The following is an 18,341-nucleotide window of genomic DNA, read 5'->3' on the forward strand; positions in this document are numbered from 1 at the left end:
TAAGTTGTAAAGTCTTTATTTGGCATTGAGTTCAGAGGGCTTGAACTGTTTTTTTTTTTTTTTTTAAATAAATAAATAAAAATATTATTTTAAATGTTGAAAAAATTTATTTTATTATTTTAATATTTTTATGATTAAAATTTATTAAATTTAATTTTAAATTATTTTTTAATTTTCTTTAACTATTATATTTAAAAAATATATTTTTTTTTCAACAATAATTTCAACAGGCTTTTAGTGTTCTTGCCCTAGTTAGGTTTAGAGTCAGATTTGGGTTTTATAATAGGAATGACTCTAAGATGTCTTAGATATCTCTTTTAAAACGCGAGTTTTATTGTAGGTTGGATTCATGGTTGTAATGCTTGTTTCATCGGGCTTGATTCTTTAATGAATGAAGTCCATCTTCTTAAAAAAATAAAAAAATAAATAAAGCATTTATCGCAGACCGCAGGGAGTGGGATATTATTAAAAATCATCCTATACTTGTAATATATACAATATTTGAATTCATATCAAATAATTTATTCTAAATTATCAAATTTGTCATAGTCTGATTACATTATATCTATTTAATTTTTAATGTTTTAATTAATAATTCATATAAAATGTATTTTTATTAATTATTTATATTTAAAATTTAATAGTTCTATAAAATATTTAAGCTTCATTTATTTAAAACATAACATAAAAAATTATGAATATAATTAAAAAAAATTATTTTATAATTCTTTATTTATTTATCCAAATTCGAATCTTTTTTCGATAGAATTCAATCAAATCAGTTTTAATAGAAACACAATCGAATCATATATATATATATATACATATATATATGTACAAAGTTGCTATCCCTAAGCGGCACCATGATCGCTTATTGTTATCGTTTGTAATGATTTCATAAACAAAATTGCAACGTTATCATTGTAACGTTATCACCGTTTGGCTGCTACCGTCCGCCAACAAACAAGTGGGAACCAATAGCTTAAGGCAAACTGAAATTCATGTACATGCTGTGCATACAGACTGATGAAAATTCTGGAACGAATCTTTTGGGCAATATCCAGAAGTAATAAATGCTGATAAAGAAAAACGCCATGGACCTACGAAATGATCAGCTATCTCTCCCAAACAAAGTATAATGTTATCAATATTACTGATGTTTCAACCATCATTATAAAAACAATTGAAAATGGATATCCAACAGACAAACTGACTCAAATTCATTTCAGTAACAACCGACTCCAATTCATTTCAGTGACCGACACTTCTAAGCCTCTCTACGAACAAAGTAGAGTTTACCCACAACATGAAGAATCGCAACAAAAGCTATGAACCCAATGCTCATTATTAGTACAACATTTGGAGAGATTTTGAGTCCTGGAGCATCATCAGTGTAGAACTGAAGCATAGTCCCAGCTGCTCCTCCTGAGGCCCCACCACTCGTTGTCCTCCTCCTGCGCATGCTAGCAGCTGCTGCTGCGCTGCCTCTTGGGGGAGCTGTTCCGCCTAAAGCCATTTCTGTAACAACCAATAATTGAAATAGTTCAGATTCATGTTTATGCACATTTATCTTCTGAAAGTACCTACAATCAATAACCAGAATAATGGTTGCCTTTTGGCAGCTCATCCTCAACAATTCATCCACTCAAAACAAAATAAGGCACAAAATACAACCACCAAATTTGTACCTCAACTAGACTTTGTCAAAGCACTATTCCCTCTCGATGATGAAGCTTATCCGCAATCATCCCACAAATTTCATGAGCTCAAGAAAAATACGCTACTATATGATTAATTGACTCACTAATTAAAAACTATGTGATTCACTGTGTGAAGAATCATGAGGTATCATGTCCAACAATAAAAAGCACAAACTCATCAACCTCGTCAAATTTTCATATCCAAACAAAAACTGCTTGTTTTGTTTGCAATTTTGCAAATAGCTTTGTGAAACCCTTTTCGAGCTTCATGAATCATGATGATGTTATGTACTTTAATTAGCCCACATGAACCCAAAATAACCCATATGCAAGACACACGAACACTTGAGCCGAACAGCAATACAATGAGATGTCTAGACTAGAATCAACAGTCACAAATTCCAATCAACATTTATTTTATTTACAAGTGATGAAACTTTATTTTTTTCAAAATCAAAATCCACCAACCTCAAAAACAAAAATGATAACATCAACCTGGATCTACTTAACCAATTTCTTATAACTTTCCACAACTATCAAAATTGATTGTAGAAATTATAACCAAAAAATGGAGAAACTATTGATCACAGAAAAAAGATCTTATATGTATCCAAATTAAAAAAAAAAAAAAAAAGGAAGCGGCTAAAAAATCTCCCCAAAGATGATCTAATTACGGCGTGATAACCACTAATTAATTCAGAGGCTTAATTCAGACCTAATTGAGTAATATATTATAATAATTAAAAAAAAAAGAAAATCAGATCCATGTAAGGTTCGAGAGAGTTAGATCTGAATCGTCAGAAAACGAGAATTCGATAACTAAGAAGGCATACCTATTAGGATCTGAAAAATAGATCTATCAAAATCGCATAGAGTAAAAATGAATAAAATAAAAATACAAGAGGAGAAATGAAGAACTCGCCTGAATCGACTCGGAGAACTCAGAGATCGGCAAGTGTTGAAGATGGGAAAAGTGAATTTGACTGCGATTGTTATTTTATCTTCAGTTTATAGATGGCGGGGTTATTTGTACACGTTTCTTCTCCACGCATAATCAGCCAATCGATATCAGCCACGTCAGATTTGAAACAAGTTAGCATTCAACCCAGCCTGCAATATTGTAAACAAAATACTACTATTTTAAATGAAATTAAAAAAATAAATTAAAAAATTTATTTTATTATTTTAATATATTTATCCCTTATTTTTATAGTTAAAATATATAAAATTTAATTTTTATAAATTTTTTATTTTTTTAATTAATATATTAAAAAATATATTTTTTAAGAATATTTCTAACAATAATATTAAACAAATTTTACAATGATATATATATTTTTTAAAATACGCAGTTTTAGCTCGACACCAAATCTAAAAGCCCTGGTGCGCTACAGTCAAGATTTCTACCCCCTCCTTATGTTCTTATATATAATGCTGCATGAATCTTTAATTTATTTTTTCATTTTATTTGTATGTGGTATATTATTATTATTATTATTTAATGTGATATAAAACTAGTATTTATATTAAAAAATTATGTATTGAATAAATTTTTAGTTTTTATAGATTATGTCTTTTTGTTGATTTTGATATTAAAAGGAAATAAAATAAATTCTTTGAAATTTCTTGGAAACCAAGAATATGTTTTGTACATGAGAGGGCTAAAACTCAACAAAGCTGTAATAGGACAAGGCCAAGAAAACACCTTCCAAGCCTCCAATGAATGAGTGCCTAAAACACATTAAAAAGAGATTTGCTCAAGAAAGTTCTATTTAATGACTACCTCTTAGTCTAAAAGATGGGTTCCTTCATAACCTCTCAAAAGCAGCAGCTACGTCTACGCTAATCGGCCAATCCTTCAAAGAAAGTTGTGAGCTATTGATAACAGAAGCAGGCATTTATCTTCGTGGCCACCTGAATATCTGTATTTCAATGTTCAATGACAACTTACGAAAGAACAGCATCAACAAAAAGCACAGTAAATCAAGTCCTTCTAATCACCGCCCAGCAAAATTTCAAACACCTGATAACATTGTCCATGATGAAGTTTCAAGTATACTTTCCGTTCTCAATCACTTCCGTGTCTAATGCCTACAGGCCTGTTTACCTTTGCCGTGGTAGCAGCTTTTGAGAAAAAGCCATAAAGCACTCCCTTGATTGGCTACCTTACAATTGCTTTAGCTAAAATCAACACAAGTGGGGAACACACCCCCTCATAACAAGACAAGAGGAACTCATAGCACATCTTTCCTTCTCTGCAAGGACTAGGATAGGTACCATCACTTCATTTAACTGATTACCAATTTTAACTTTTTCTATTTCAAAATATAGCAACCCACTATACAACTCAATTCAACTCAACTAAGCATTTATCCAAAAATTTGGGGTCAGCTATATAGATTCGCTTTCTTCTCTATAAGCGATTTTGGTTAAATCCTCAAAAATTTGTAATACTTCTAAGTCATGCTTTACTACTCTCCTCCAAGTTAATTTAGGTCTACCCATTTTTTTCTTTCTATCCTCTAACCTAATGTGCTCTACTTATCTAACTGGAGCCTCCGTATGTCTACGCTTCACATGACCAAACCACCTCAATCTCCCTTCTCTCAACTTATCTTCAATTGGCACCACTCCTACATTTTCTCTAATACTCTCATTACAGACTTTATCTAGTCTAGTATGGCCACTCATCCACCTTAACATTCTCATCTCTGCAACTCTTATCTTAGACGCATACGACTCTTTCGGTGCCCAATACTCACTACCATATAACATAGCCGGTCGTATGACTGTACAGTAAAATTTTCCTTTCAACTTATTGGGAATCTTACGATCACATAAAACTCCCGTGGTACGTCTCCACTTCAACCATCCAGCTTTAATCTATGACTAACATCCTCCTCACATCCCCCATCTACTTGAAGGACTGAGCCTAGATATTTAAAGTGATTACTTTGGGACAATACCACTCCATTCAAACTAACTCCTTCCCTATCACCAGTTTGGCTTTCACTGAACTTGCAATGCATGTATTCTATCTTCGTTCTACTTAACTTAAAACCCTTTGACTTTAGAGTACTTCTCCAAAGCTCTAGCTTTCTATTGACTCCTTCTCGTGTCTCATCTATCAGAACAATATCATCTGCAAACATCATGCACCAAGGAATACTCTCTTGTATATGTTTCGTCAATTATCTAAAACTAATGTAAAAAGGTAAAGACTTATAGCTGATCTTTGGTGTAATCCAATTGAGATCAGAAAATCTCTTGTGTCCCCTCCCACTGTGCGCACAATAGTAGTTGCTCCTTCATACATATCTTTCAACACTTGTATGTATCTAATAGATACCCTCTTTTGTTCTAACACATTCCATAAGACATCTCTTGAAACACTATCATAAGCCTTCTCCAAATCAATAAAAACCATGTGTAGATCTTTCTTTACATCTCTATATTTCTCCATCAAGCTTTTAATGAGAAAGATCGCTTCCATAGTTGAACGACCGGGCATGAAACCAAATTGATTGAGAGAGATAGAAGTATCATGACGTAGTCGATGCTCCACAACTCTCTCCCATAACTTCATAGTATGACTCATGAGTTTAATTCCCCTATAGTTTGAGCAACTCTGTATGTCTCTCTTGTTTTTAAAAATAGGTACTAAAATACTCCTCCTCCATTCATCAGGTATTATCTTTGAGTTTAGAATCTTATTAAATAATTTAGTTAACCATACCACTCCCATATCTCCCAAACACTTTCACACTTCAATTGGTATTTCATCGGGTCCACAGGCTTTATCCACTTTCATTCTCTTAAGTGCTTCCTTTACTTCTAAATATCTAATCCTTCTAGTATAATTCACATTCTTTTTTATTGTTTTATAATCTATATTCACGCTATTACCATTTTGACTATTATTAAAGAGATCATTAAAATAATTTCTCCATCTTTCTTTAATGTCCTCATCTTTTACCAATATTTTTCCTTCTTTATCCTTAATGCACCTAACTTGATTAGGATCTTGACATTTCCTTTCTCTTCTCATTGCTAATCTATAAATATCTTTCTCTCCTTATTTAGTTCCAAGTTTCTCATATAACTTTTCAAAGGCCTGTGCTCTTGCTTGACTAACTGCCTTTTTTGCCTCTTTCTTTGCTATCTTGTACTGTTCATATGCCTCATTATTATCACATTTAGGTAATTTCTTATACCATTCCCTTTTTCTATTCACTGCCTTTTGTACTTCCTTATTCCACCACCATCTCTCTTTTGAGGGTGGTCCATGTCCTTTAGACTCTCCAAATACTTTTCTAGCTACTTCTCTAATCTTTGATGCCATCTGTATCCACATATCATTGGTCTCCATATCCAGCTTCCATATTTCGGACTCGAGAAGCTCATTTTTGAACTTCACTTGCTTTACTTCTTTGAACTCCCACCACTTTGTTCGAGCTACACTATTTCTTCTTACCTTACTTGAATTGTTCATAAACTTGACATCTAAGACCACCAACCGATGTTGACTTATTAAAGTCTCTCCTAGAATGACCTTGCAATCCTTGCATAGAGCTCTATTTGTCTTCCTGGTTAAGAGGAAGTCGATTTGGCTTATATGTTGCCCACTTTTGAAAGTCACTAAATGTGACTCTCTTTTTATAAAGTAGATATTTGCTAGTATTAGGTCGTATGCCATAGCAAAATCCATGATGCTTTTTCCCTCCTCATTTTGACTACCAAAACCAAAACCTCCATGAACATTCTCATAACCTTGTCTATCACTTTCTACATGTCCATTCAAATCTCCACCAATGAAAACATTCTCTTCATTCGGTATGTTTTGCATTAAATCATCTATATCTTCCCAAAAATCCAACCAATATTTTCCATTGAGCATGCTTTTAACAAGATTGCAAGAGATGATAGAAAAACAGGTACTACGAAACCGCACAGTTACAAACAAATTTAGAATTCACGAAATAATAAATTTCCTCGTAAAGATGCATTTGATACAAAATTCAATAAAGAAAGCACATAGGATCTCTATTGATGCTGTAGCTTTGCCAGTAATATTGTATGATAGATGAAAGGCATCTAGCATGATCATGTATTTGTGGCATAGTTTTCCAAGCATAGAAAATGAATTAAGCAACAAAAGAACCTCCTCAACAGGTGCAATAGCAGGTGCATGAAAGCATAATGAATATGCAAATTTAACTGACTGTAATTGGAAATAAGTGGAGATTTACACTTATGCTATTCCTAAAAAGTCAGATGACTATTAGATAACAGAATTAGAATATCTGACCTAGTTCAAGGTTAGGGAAAAAAAAACAGCCCTAGCTTTAAAATACAGTAACACAGCTTATTTAGCTCAACTTACAAATCACCCACATAAACTAAAAGGGGTGATTGAGTAATGATATGCTTCATACGATAGCCCCCATTGGCAAGCTCTTAGTGAAAAGCTAAAGCAAATCCTCCTCTGCTACTGATGGCTGATCATCTAAATTAGATAAGATGATGATAGAGGATATCTAAAGAGTAGTATACCACCAAAACATTTTGCAGCTACCATGTAAATCACAAAAACGTTCACCAAATTGAAGCCCAGATTCAACCCTTCAATCCCTTGAAAAATCTACCACCTTTATTGCCCACTCCAGTCCCAGCAAGACTTGAGGAAAGGAGAGATCTGGAGTCTGGTCGCCATTTCAGTTCTTTGAGAACAGAGAACAGAGATGCCAGGGCAGGACTCACTTCACTGTCCTTGATCTTGTTGCTTGAATTTACTCTTAATCTTTGAAGCTCCTTCCAATTAACAATAACTGCCTCCAAACCTCCTGTTGTCAGCAATGAACATCCTTCTAGTGATACAAGCTTCACCCTCCTATCAAGAAACAAAAAGAAAAGGTTCATCAGAACAGTGAATCACAGTATTTCCCAAGGTAATGTACTGCATTCATTATACAAGATTGTTAAACCAAATGGCTACAGACTCATGTTCAAGGTTCAAGGATTATTATCAACACGCACACCTATCATTATACAAGATTGTTAAACCAAATGGCTACAGACTCATGTTCAAGGTTCAAGGATTATTATCAACACGCACACCTATTTAAATACTTATGCTCTTTTTTCCCTTTTTCTTTTTTGGTTAAGTATGTCAACTTGCCCAATGTAATTCCAATGCAAGAACATACACTGAACTTAACTTTCCTCTTAAAGAATGCTTTATTTACAAATGGATGGGAACCCCTCGAGGAAATAAACCATATAATTAAAGCAGGTGCATTATTTGCATAAAGGTTATGAAAGTGCGGAATGATTTCAACAATTCTATCAGTTCCTCATCTTCAGCTTGATTTGATTGTAGTCATATGTACTGTTGCTAGAATGCTAACGCGCAATAAGTAAACATTTAAGACTTGAAGGAATTGTTAGGTACAGAAAGCACTTTGAGAAAAAAGAAAAAGTTGCTTGGACATACACTTTGAGTACATTTTAAAATTCCTGACTTTTTCTTCCAAGATGGCAACTACCAATCTAAAGCAGAACACAAATGATTATATATCATGAAAAAAAAAATAAAGCTAAGAACAAACACTGTAACCAACACAAAAAATGAACTAGCAATGACTTAGTTGTCCCTCTAGTGATATAATTCATTTTCATCCATCTCATTCATTTACCAATATCATAAGAAAGTTAGAAATGAAAAAACAATTGAATATTTAATCATGAAAACCACAATTACAAAGCCCCATACCTACAAAGGCTTGCAAAACCAAATACGTCATCCTCCAATCCCCAACAGTTCTGCAAAACAATGTCCCGGACTGCCTCACAAACTAAAAATAAAGCCTTCACGCCTGGCTTATCCCGCATCTGACACTGTTGCAAATGCAGCTCTTCAAGAGTAGGACAGGATCCCAAATGCTCATCCGGACCTGGATCTGAATCAATGCTCTTGCAGGACTGCAGCCTCAAAGTCTTCAAATTGCCGCAAAATGACAGTGCAGCCAACCACCCACCATCCATCCTATGATCAAAGAAAGTCAACTCCTCAAGCATTTGACAACACTGTCCAATTGCTTTAATCCCATCATAGCTTCCTTCACATCCACACAGTTCAAGCTTCACTAACCGCCTACATCCTTGCGCTAATATCGTTAATCCAATATCAGACACCACCGAATTATAGAACCCATCAATACAACCAATCAATTTCACTACTTGCAAATTCCTACAACTCGAAATGCCTTTCAACGATAAATCTCCACAACAATGCAACTCCAATTCTTGCAATGTCTCGCACTCATTTGAAATACTCAAAAGCCCAGTTTCGCTTGCGCCAACTGCAAAAATTCTCCTCAAATTAGGGTACCGTTTGGCAATCATTTCAAGCCCTTTATCAACCAAATCCGATGGTAACAGATCAATCTGTTCGATAAACTCCGTCCCCGTGAGTTCGGTACCAATATGAATTGACAAATTCCTGTGACTCAACAAAATACCGGAGTTTGGAGGCGTTCTAATACAAGCGTTAACGATGTCAATCTCGGTGAGATTAGGGAAGCGGTGAAATATCCGACCCGAATTAAGAAAGGACCAGTCGATGAGCTTGAGGGATTGTACCAAGCGACCATGAAGATAAAACCAGCGCTTGCAGACGAGAGAATTTGAGACATGATGAGAGATTGGAAGCCTGGAGAAAATTTGGAGGAGGAGCTCATCGGAGAGGAGGGAGGTGTAATCGGGCCCAGGAGGGTCCAGTGTTAGATATTGAAATCCTGTTAATAATGAAAAGTCAGTGTCAGAGGGAGGGGATGCTGATGGGGCAGCAGAGAGAGATCTGAGATGCATCTTCAAAGTCGCATGCTTCAGCGATTGGTCATTAAACCATGCGTCTGGTAAGCTTAGAGTTTTCCTCCGTTTTGAAGATGTAGGTTGCCTTGGACTGGGATTAGGGTTCGGTTTAGGTTTTGGACTTGAGGTTCTATCTGGTGAATGTGACATTTATTTCAGGGATTGGGAATAGGGTTCCTGCACCACCCCACCGCCTTTCAATTTTGACTGCTGTTAATGTCAAATCTGCATCACTGCGTCCATTTTTTACTGCTCTCTAAATTTCAAACCAAATCAGTAGATTGTTTTTTCCCATTCATTTCATCTGCTAATGATTTTTATTTGCACTAGTGATGATTCAGTGTGGTTTTTGCACCTGGTTCCTAGGAATCATAACGATTTCAGTGACGTGGTGCAACTTCACTGGGTGTTTTCCTAATGGAAGATAGTGGCTTGCTGCAGTGGATTGGGAGTTGGGACCTTTTAACCGTGTGGATTTTATTTCAAAAGCTTGAAACGATGATCGAAATCAAATCAGCTTTCCCTTCCCCACATTTTAAGTTAGGGTTCATTGTAAACGTTTAAATTCTGTCTCATGAGGTACCAACAGAAATAGCGAAAAGCTGTCTTACGTGAGGTTGTGAATTGTGGCAACGGAAGCCAGTAGTTCCTGATGCTGTTAAGGCACAAACAACTTTGTGAACGGATAAGGTAAAGGATTTCTTTTATCAAAAATCCTCTCAAGTTTCAAACCTTTATTCTGGATCTTACGGCAATCCGATTTGAATATTTTTATTTCAGTAATTTAAGAAAATTAAATAAAATTATATAATTTTTTATTTTAATTTTAATTTAATTCATTTTGATTTTTCATTTTTCACACTTCGTATCCGAATCACGACGGAGTTTCTTTTTTTACTACAAAACAAAAGAAGTGAGAATGAAACAAAATTCACCTCAAAAGTATTGTGAATAAATCTTGGACTTGTTAGAATTCAAATTTGCTTTCAACATCCTGCTAGGAATTTTTTTTTTCTTAAAGATAATATAATTTGATTTGTCCTCTTTTTCTCTTTCTTTTATTTTATGTTAAAATAATTAATAATTATTATAAATAAAATTATTTTATTTTAACTAAAATTTTTAATAAAATTATTAATTATATATATGTTATTTATTATTAATTAAATTTTATTTTCTAACAATTTGGAAGAATAATAATAAATTTTAAATTGTAAAATAACATTTTTATTAATATTTTAGTTTTTTATAAAAAAATAAATAATGATTTATAGATTTATTTGATAAATATTAATTTAGTGTTATTTTTCAAAATTAAAGTAGATAGATTTTACTTTAATGAATTAAAATTAAATAATTAAAATAAAATAATCACTTAAATTAAAAGACAATTAGTTTAACTCTTAAAGAATATAATAGTATATTAATTAATAATTTTATAATCATAATTATTAGGAGTGTGTATAATTATTGAGATTTCAAATAAAATTTATTAGAATTGTATTAAATTAAATTTATTTTATTTTTTTAATTTTAATTTATTTTTTTATTAAAAATTAAATTTAAATTGTACCAAAATAGTATAGAAAATGGTATCAAACCAATTTGTGTGTGTGCGCCTTATGTAAAATAAATACAGTTATGTGTTGCTTCTCCTCGCTGAGGCCCAAGAGCATGTGTTGGACCGAATCGGCTGGTAATAATTGAGCTACGCTGTTGTCGTGCCTTGTGTGATGATTCGGAGTTAAGCCCATTAACAACAAACCCAGGACCCCCTCCTTGTCGACCGACCATCTAATTTGGGGGAGGATCTTCTAATAATTTATTAAAATTGACATGTGTAATTTATCTTTTCATTATATTAAAAATAATAAAATTAATATTAATAAGTTAATTTAAAATATTAAAATCACTTTAATAATTATTAAATTTTAAATTTAAATTTCAAACAAAATCAAATAATATATTTATAGGATATTAACGTGAAAAAAGAAAAGAAATCAATTCCTCGACAGTGTCTCATCATAGATAAAACAGGAAATAAATTTGGAGGTATGTAAAATTGGGACTAATGTTCAATCATTGGTTTATTCACATTTATGAGAGCTCTCATCATTTTATTTGAGAAGTGAACCTCACCCATTTTGGCTCTCCAACTGGCATCAGAAAGCTGCTCACTAAATTTGAATATTCATGGCCCCACTTGTTTGATTCTTTTTATTGGATATATATTTTGATTTCATTTCCAAACATTTCACCATTAAATTATTAACTCAATAATACATTGTTTATATTGTAATTTTCAAAATTATTACTATTATTTCATACATGAAATATAAGAGGATAATACACCATCTATACGCATCTAATTTTTTATTTAATTGAGAAATTCTTATACCCATTTAATTATATACACCATCTAAGTGGAAATTAACATTTAATTTAAATTTATAATGAATCGTATTTTAAAATATAGCAGGACATACAATAAAAAAAAAAAAATTATTTTGTAATTGACGCATGCACCTCATGTGAGTAGGAAATTTCCTTATCAAATCACTTCCATCTATGAGACTAGGGCCCACACTAGTAATTAGAAATCTTTTTAACATTGACCCACAATAATAATAAGAGAAGTTAGCTTCCATATTATTTGGATTTTTTTTTTTTTACTATAATTTTTTCATTTATCATTCTCTTACCGACATTAGAGTTCCTTCTCAATTTTCGCATAATAATTGTTTTAGATGTCATATATATATATATATTTATTTATTTATTGCATTAAAAATATTAAATTTTAATAATTCTTATATTTATATGTAAATGGATTCTTTATAAATTATAGAGAATAAATTTTATATTTATGTGAGTAAACAATATTGCTTCCTATATATTTTATAATTTTCTTGTAGATAATAAATATATTGTATTTTTATATAAAAATTTTATATTTGTATTTATCTCTAAATTCTCATTTCACTCGAAAAATACATATATGTAACATGATATAAATGGTTAATCTATGTGTTACATGGTAAGCATGCATGGCTTTATGTTAATAATTAATTCACAAATACATTTAATGGATTGAATTTATGTAGAAATTTCTCCATAAATAACCTCCTTTACCTATATAGGAATTCAGGAAAATATTTACATTAGGTATTTTTACTGTTATTCATTTAAATTTAATACTTATTTATTGATTTGATATAATGCATTAAGTATCAAGTAAATGCATGAGGTTGCGTATGTGGATTTGGGGTATAGCATATAGATCATTAATCTATGGTCATCTTATGATTAGGAACGGTGGTTGTTAATGGTTGGACGGAGGCAGCAGCTAGGCCCATCAGCTAGCTCGTCCTCATTCAATACCCCAACCGGAAGTCTCTCAGTTTTACCACATCTGGACCAGAGCGTCTGCAGCCTCTCCTTCTCTCTCCAAAATGTTCTTATCTTTCACAGTAAAGGGCAGGCTACACCTACACCTTCTTCCTATCCTATGATGATTCCATTCCCACATAACCACAACCTGAAAGTGCAACTCCATTTCAAGCTTATGATTATGAAACAAACATCAATTTGAACACCCAGAAGAATAATAACACTCTCTTCTTCCATTTTAACGCAACTACGTACTACTCTTTCGTTAACAGAATGAGCCAGTGTGTTCCTAGCTGGGATCTCGATGAGTATCCCTCTCCTGCCAAGCAATCCCTTCGTTCCAACTCCAATTCAACCGCACCTGATGTCCCTATGTATATTAAATCTCTTCCTCTTCTCTCTAAATCATCTTTTGTGTTTGATGATATATATTTGTTTTTAATTTGGATTCGATGCAACTCACATTTTTAAGTTGTCCAAATGATGGATGTTGATTATACTTGTGGTGTTTTTGTTCAGGTTACACTACGAGGTAGCAGAGCTGACATGGGAGAACGGCCAATTAGCCATGCACGGACTAGGTCCACCTCGAGTGCCTGTAAAACCCATGGCTTCCACCTCTCCTTCCAAGTACAACAGCTGGGACAAGCCACGCGCCAATGGAACCCTCGAATCCATAGTCAATCAAGCTACTCGTTTGCCCCAACGTAAGCCTGGTTTGCAGAATAGTGGATGTGGTGAAGAGCTTGTCCCATGGTTCGAACACAACCGGGCAGCAGCACCAGCCGCCTCATCTACTATGACTATGGACGCCTTGGTCCCTTGCTCGAACCGGAAGAACGAACGTAGAGCACACGTGAAGGGCAATTGCGTGGTGGGTAGTACCACTCTCATGGGGTCGTGCAGTGGCCCAGCCGCCACTCAAGATGAGGAGGCTCTCCCCAACGGGAAACGCCCGAGGGTGGCGCGTGTCCCTGTGGCACCTGAATGGAGCAGCAGGCAAAGCGTGAGTGGAAGCGCAACTTTTGGGAGGGATAGCCAGCACGTGACGCTGGACACGTGCGAGAGGGACCTGGGTGGGGGTTTCACTTCCACTTCTTTTGGGTCGCAGGAACACACCAGCTGCTGTAAGACTGGAACCAAGACGGCCACCGTAGACGAGAATGACTCAGTTTGTCACAGTAGACCACAGGCAAGTTATGATTTAATATTTTTAATTCTCTGTTTTATTCAATAATCTAATCGGGTAATAAACTTGTACACTGATTTTATGCTGTTCTTGTTCAATAGAGGGAGGCAGGTGATGAGGAGGAGAAGAAGAAAGGGAACAGGAAATCCTCAGTTTCAACTAAGAGAAGTAGGGCTGCTGCTATTCATAATCAATCTGAACGTGTATGTTCTGTCTCCCTCTCAGTTTGTTGTCTTCATAATACGTTATTGTATGATTGGTTTGTGAAGAAACGAAATTACGGGGAAAAAATATAGAAGAGCCCAAGAGCAAACGATTTGATTAAGCTATAAATTTAATAAAATGATCCTTTCTTCATGGTCAACGTTTGTAGTAATTGTTCTGATTGAATATAGAGTACTAAAAGGACCTAGCTAGAGGCTGATCGACTTTAAATATTGTTTAAAGTAGTCATGTAGGGCTACTGCCTTTCATACCTAATATGGAGGCGTATGTTTCTTCCTCTACTACTAGCTAGTACAGTATTAGTACTCGATTCTATCAACTATGTAATTGATGGAATTATATACTTTGGCCCATTAAAAATCGCGGTGCTTTTACAGTGTTTGATTTTGATATTAATTACATTGCTTGTACTGTTCCTTTTTTGTTCACTGACTTCTCACCTATTTCATTTATTGCCAGAAAAGGAGAGATAAGATAAACCAAAGGATGAAGACACTGCAGAAGCTGGTCCCAAATTCCAGTAAGGTACGGAGTTTGATATATATATATTTATGTATAAATGTTCTCATTTCGACACAAAGCCTGCAAATCTTATCCCTGCAGCCGTATGCACTAGCTTATCAGATTTGATTTATATTGCATTAATTTTATAGCCACAATAATTATTTCAGTTGCTCATTCATCTTTCCATTTATTGTGGTACAAACTTGCTCTTCCATATTGAAAAGTTGAATACTGGCCTTTTATTTTTATTTTTACTTTCATTTTTACACTATTTGTGGTAACTAGAATTGACTTAAACTTACAGAATACTTATAATCTGCAAATAAGTGAACAACACTAGTTGATATTACTCTTATGTTAATTAATCTCTTGATCCCTTGTTAGAAAGTAAAATATTTATATATATTGAAAAGTATAATGATACAGGAGAGCTAACATCATCATAATATGCACAAACAAAGCTATAAAGTAATAAAAGAAAGAACAAAAGCAATAGAAGAAAGAGATATATATCTATCGTCATACGATCCCACTTGATCATAATTGATTCTAAGTTGTGGACTAAAGAATCTGCATATTTTTTTGGAGTTCCTTATCCATAGTAGATATAGCTACTTTTCTTTTCTTTTAATGTACCTAAATACTTTGTAAAATGTAAATATAATTAAATATTTCTCTAATAATATCGGATATATTCAATAATCTATTGAAAGGTTGGAACAGGATGGAAAATTGTAACAAATAGGAATCAACGAGTCACTTGCGTAGAGTGGATGAGTGTCGGCATCATCCAGTTTCAATTATTCCCATTTGTAGGGACAAATTGCCAGCAAGTGAATTAAGTTGATGTTGGAGTGTATATGGATTTACTGTTTTATCATCAATTGTATGTGACATTAGAAAAGAGAGAAGAAATGTTACCTTTACCTGTAAAATTAATTTGATAGTACATACCTACGTATATGATGCTCCCGCAAGTTTTCTCCGTCCAGTTAAAGGTGTCAAATTAGACTGAAAATAAAAAAAGTGGTGAAATTGGTGGTCAATTGACCGGCCACTCCAATGCTCAAATTAAAGATGTTAATTGAAAATAGTAATAGTGAATAATAAAAAATTCTGTAGTTAATTTGATAGAGTAAACATATCTAATTAATGTCTATTTCTCATATATATAAACTATAAACCAAGTAAACGTTGTAACTATCTGTAAGAATCTCGGATATTTAGTTAATATTCTGAGATTTCTTTCTAAAGATCTAACCTTACCATTGACTGGTATTGTTGATACTCAATATGGTTGACATTCAGCCTGTAGGGCAAGCGTTTGAACTTGCTTTGTCATCACTCATACCTCACTTGCTCAATGTTGTTAATACAAGGCATGTGATGATCAATCCAACTCCTAATGATATCCTCCCCTTTGCTCTAATTTTTGATTGAGCGCTAACATTTTGATTCTAACATTGGATTTTTTGACCGAATGTTCATTATTTCACTCAACTTTAGGCAGGTAATATCATTATAGAATTGCCCTAATCATAAATGCCCAAATTGGATAGCAAACAAAACTAAGAGTATGTATCATTCGGTTATAACCGAATAACTAAATCGAATTGATAAAATTCGATTATTTTGGTAAGAATAAATTCAGTTTGGTTCGGTTTTTTGTTATTGGTTCGGTTATATTTGATTTGATAACAAAACTAACTGAAATAACTGAATTTCAATTAATTAATATATTAATTATAATTTTATTAATATTATATTATTTATAATTATTATTTTTATGATTTTATAATAATATTTTATTTATAATTATTATTTTATTAATATTAAATTATATTTATTATTTTTTATAAATAAAAAATATAAATATATTTTATTAAATAATTAATAATATAAAATATATATTTTATTTTTTTTAGTTAGTTCGGTTATAACCGATAATCGACCGAATATTTTCGATTTTGATTAATTTTAATTTTTTCTCAATTTTAATCTGATTTAATTAATAATTTTAAAATTGATTAATAATTTAATTAGCTAAAAATTCATTTCAATTTAACCGAATGCTCACGCTAGACAAAAACAAGGCAAAAATGTAGTGGTCCAAATTCTTTTGCATTAAAATGGTTGTGCGTATCTTGGGAGTGGTTCAGTGGTTATAGTCCACATACCCAATTGGCCATGGGGACAACTTGACTGAAGGTTGTTGGGTGTGGAGACAATCATCTGCTGCCACATAAACTCATCTCCCTTTCAGGCCCTGATGCCCTTGTGTTTCTTGAAATTTAATGGACATTTTTCTCCTTTAAAGTTATGGTTGGCCAGTGTGAGAGAAAAAAATGAAAAATCTCATAATAATTATTTTAGCTATTATTTGATAAATTGTATTTAAAATATATTTTTTTATTATGAATTAAGTTTTCTAATTTTAAATAAGTTTGAGTCCCTATTATCCCTTTTTAATTTCCTGTCTTCTTGTAGACGGACAAAGCATCGATGCTGGATGAAGTGATAGAATATCTGAAACAATTGCAAGCACAAGTACAAATGATGAGTAGAATGACCATGCAGCCATTGATTTTGCCAATGGCAATGCAACAGCAACTCCAAATGTCTATGATGGCTCCAATGAACATGGGCATGGGTGTAGGAATGGGAATGGCCGGTGTCAATGTCATGGACATGAATTCAGTTGCTCGTCCCAATATTGCTGGTCTCTCTTCAGTGCTTCCTCCAACTGCTTTCGTGCCCATGACTTCGTGGGATGGCTCCGGTGACCGCTTACAATCTGCGCCTTCAGGCACAGTTATGCCGGATCCATTGTCTGCATTCCTTGCATGCCAGTCACAGGTAGGCATTATATACAGTAGTTCTTTTTCTATTTAATTCTACAATTTGGAATTATGGTTGGTTAATGAGGTATGTGTGTTAATTTGTTGCAGCCGATGCCCATAGATGCTTACAGTAGGATGGTTGCCATATACCAGCAGCTACAACAGCAACCTCCTGCTTCTAGCTCCAAGTGTTAATATGCAAAGCCATATGTAAAATCTGCGTATAGCTGCTGGCCACAGACAAATATATATAGCATCATGTGGCTGTGTTCTAGCTCTTGCTGATGCTTCTTTGTGGGTAAACAATCGATACAACCTGAAACACTACTGTATTTTTTTTCCCCTCTTTTTCATTCATTAATCTGCGGCCTATTTAGTGCGTTTGTACCATTTTTGTTTTCTAAACTTCTCCCCTCTAATGACAATGTATATATCTTATTTTTTAAAACCATATATATATATATTAGATTTTATTTATAATTATGTCTTTAAATGTATTATCAAGTCCACTTTTGGGTAAAAATATTTTATATATGATTTTGACATTATACTATTTTTTAAAATAGAGTTAAATAATCATGTTCATTTATTAACCTGATATTAAATGGAATCTTAACCCTA

The 18,341-nt window shown here is 33.3% G+C and overlaps 3 protein-coding genes across 3 annotated transcripts; 1 reads left to right on the forward strand and 2 right to left on the reverse strand.

Annotated features, from left to right (window-relative positions):
• Window positions 1-1,120: 1,120 nt before the first annotated feature.
• Window positions 1,121-2,780, reverse strand: LOC110666946 (protein transport protein Sec61 subunit beta). Its single transcript, XM_021827628.2, has 2 exons — window positions 2,623-2,780; window positions 1,121-1,518 (listed from the first exon to the last, which is right to left on the reverse strand). The coding sequence occupies exon 2, from the start codon at window positions 1,514-1,516 to the stop codon at window positions 1,268-1,270; it is 249 nt and encodes an 82-aa protein (XP_021683320.1). The 5' UTR covers window positions 1,517-1,518; window positions 2,623-2,780; the 3' UTR covers window positions 1,121-1,267.
• A 4,105-nt stretch (window positions 2,781-6,885) lies between these two features.
• LOC110666947 (F-box protein At5g51370) lies at window positions 6,886-9,989 on the reverse strand. The gene is made up of 2 exons (XM_021827629.2): window positions 8,473-9,989; window positions 6,886-7,590 (listed from the first exon to the last, which is right to left on the reverse strand). The coding sequence occupies exons 1-2, from the start codon at window positions 9,720-9,722 to the stop codon at window positions 7,317-7,319; spliced, it is 1,524 nt and encodes a 507-aa protein (XP_021683321.2). The 5' UTR covers window positions 9,723-9,989; the 3' UTR covers window positions 6,886-7,316.
• Window positions 9,990-12,883: 2,894 nt separating this feature from the next.
• On the forward strand, window positions 12,884-18,200 carry LOC110666949 (transcription factor UNE10). Its single transcript, XM_021827631.2, has 6 exons — window positions 12,884-13,336; window positions 13,482-14,154; window positions 14,253-14,354; window positions 14,836-14,901; window positions 17,368-17,736; window positions 17,829-18,200. Exons 1-6 carry the CDS (start codon window positions 13,236-13,238, stop codon window positions 17,913-17,915), a joined length of 1,398 nt encoding a protein of 465 aa, XP_021683323.2. The 5' UTR covers window positions 12,884-13,235; the 3' UTR covers window positions 17,916-18,200.
• The last annotated feature ends 141 nt before the right edge of the window (window positions 18,201-18,341 follow it).

The sequence above is a fragment of the Hevea brasiliensis genome, chromosome 9, assembly GCF_030052815.1.
Source record: "Hevea brasiliensis isolate MT/VB/25A 57/8 chromosome 9, ASM3005281v1, whole genome shotgun sequence".
NCBI lineage: Eukaryota > Viridiplantae > Streptophyta > Magnoliopsida > Malpighiales > Euphorbiaceae > Hevea > Hevea brasiliensis.

Coding starts and splice junctions, on each gene's coding strand:
- LOC110666947 (XM_021827629.2), bottom strand. CDS start 9,722: ATGTCACATTCACCAGATAGAACCTCAAGTCCAAAACCTAAACCGAAC. Junction 7,591..8,472: donor GGTTTTGCAAGCCTTTGTAG/GTATGGGGCTTT, acceptor GTTTCTTGATAG/GAGGGTGAAGCTTGTATCAC.
- LOC110666946 (XM_021827628.2), bottom strand. CDS start 1,516: ATGGCTTTAGGCGGAACAGCTCCCCCAAGAGGCAGCGCAGCAGCAGCT.
- LOC110666949 (XM_021827631.2), top strand. CDS start 13,236: ATGAGCCAGTGTGTTCCTAGCTGGGATCTCGATGAGTATCCCTCTCCT. Junction 14,355..14,835: donor TTCATAATCAATCTGAACGT/GTATGTTCTGTC, acceptor ATTTATTGCCAG/AAAAGGAGAGATAAGATAAA. Junction 17,737..17,828: donor TCCTTGCATGCCAGTCACAG/GTAGGCATTATA, acceptor AATTTGTTGCAG/CCGATGCCCATAGATGCTTA.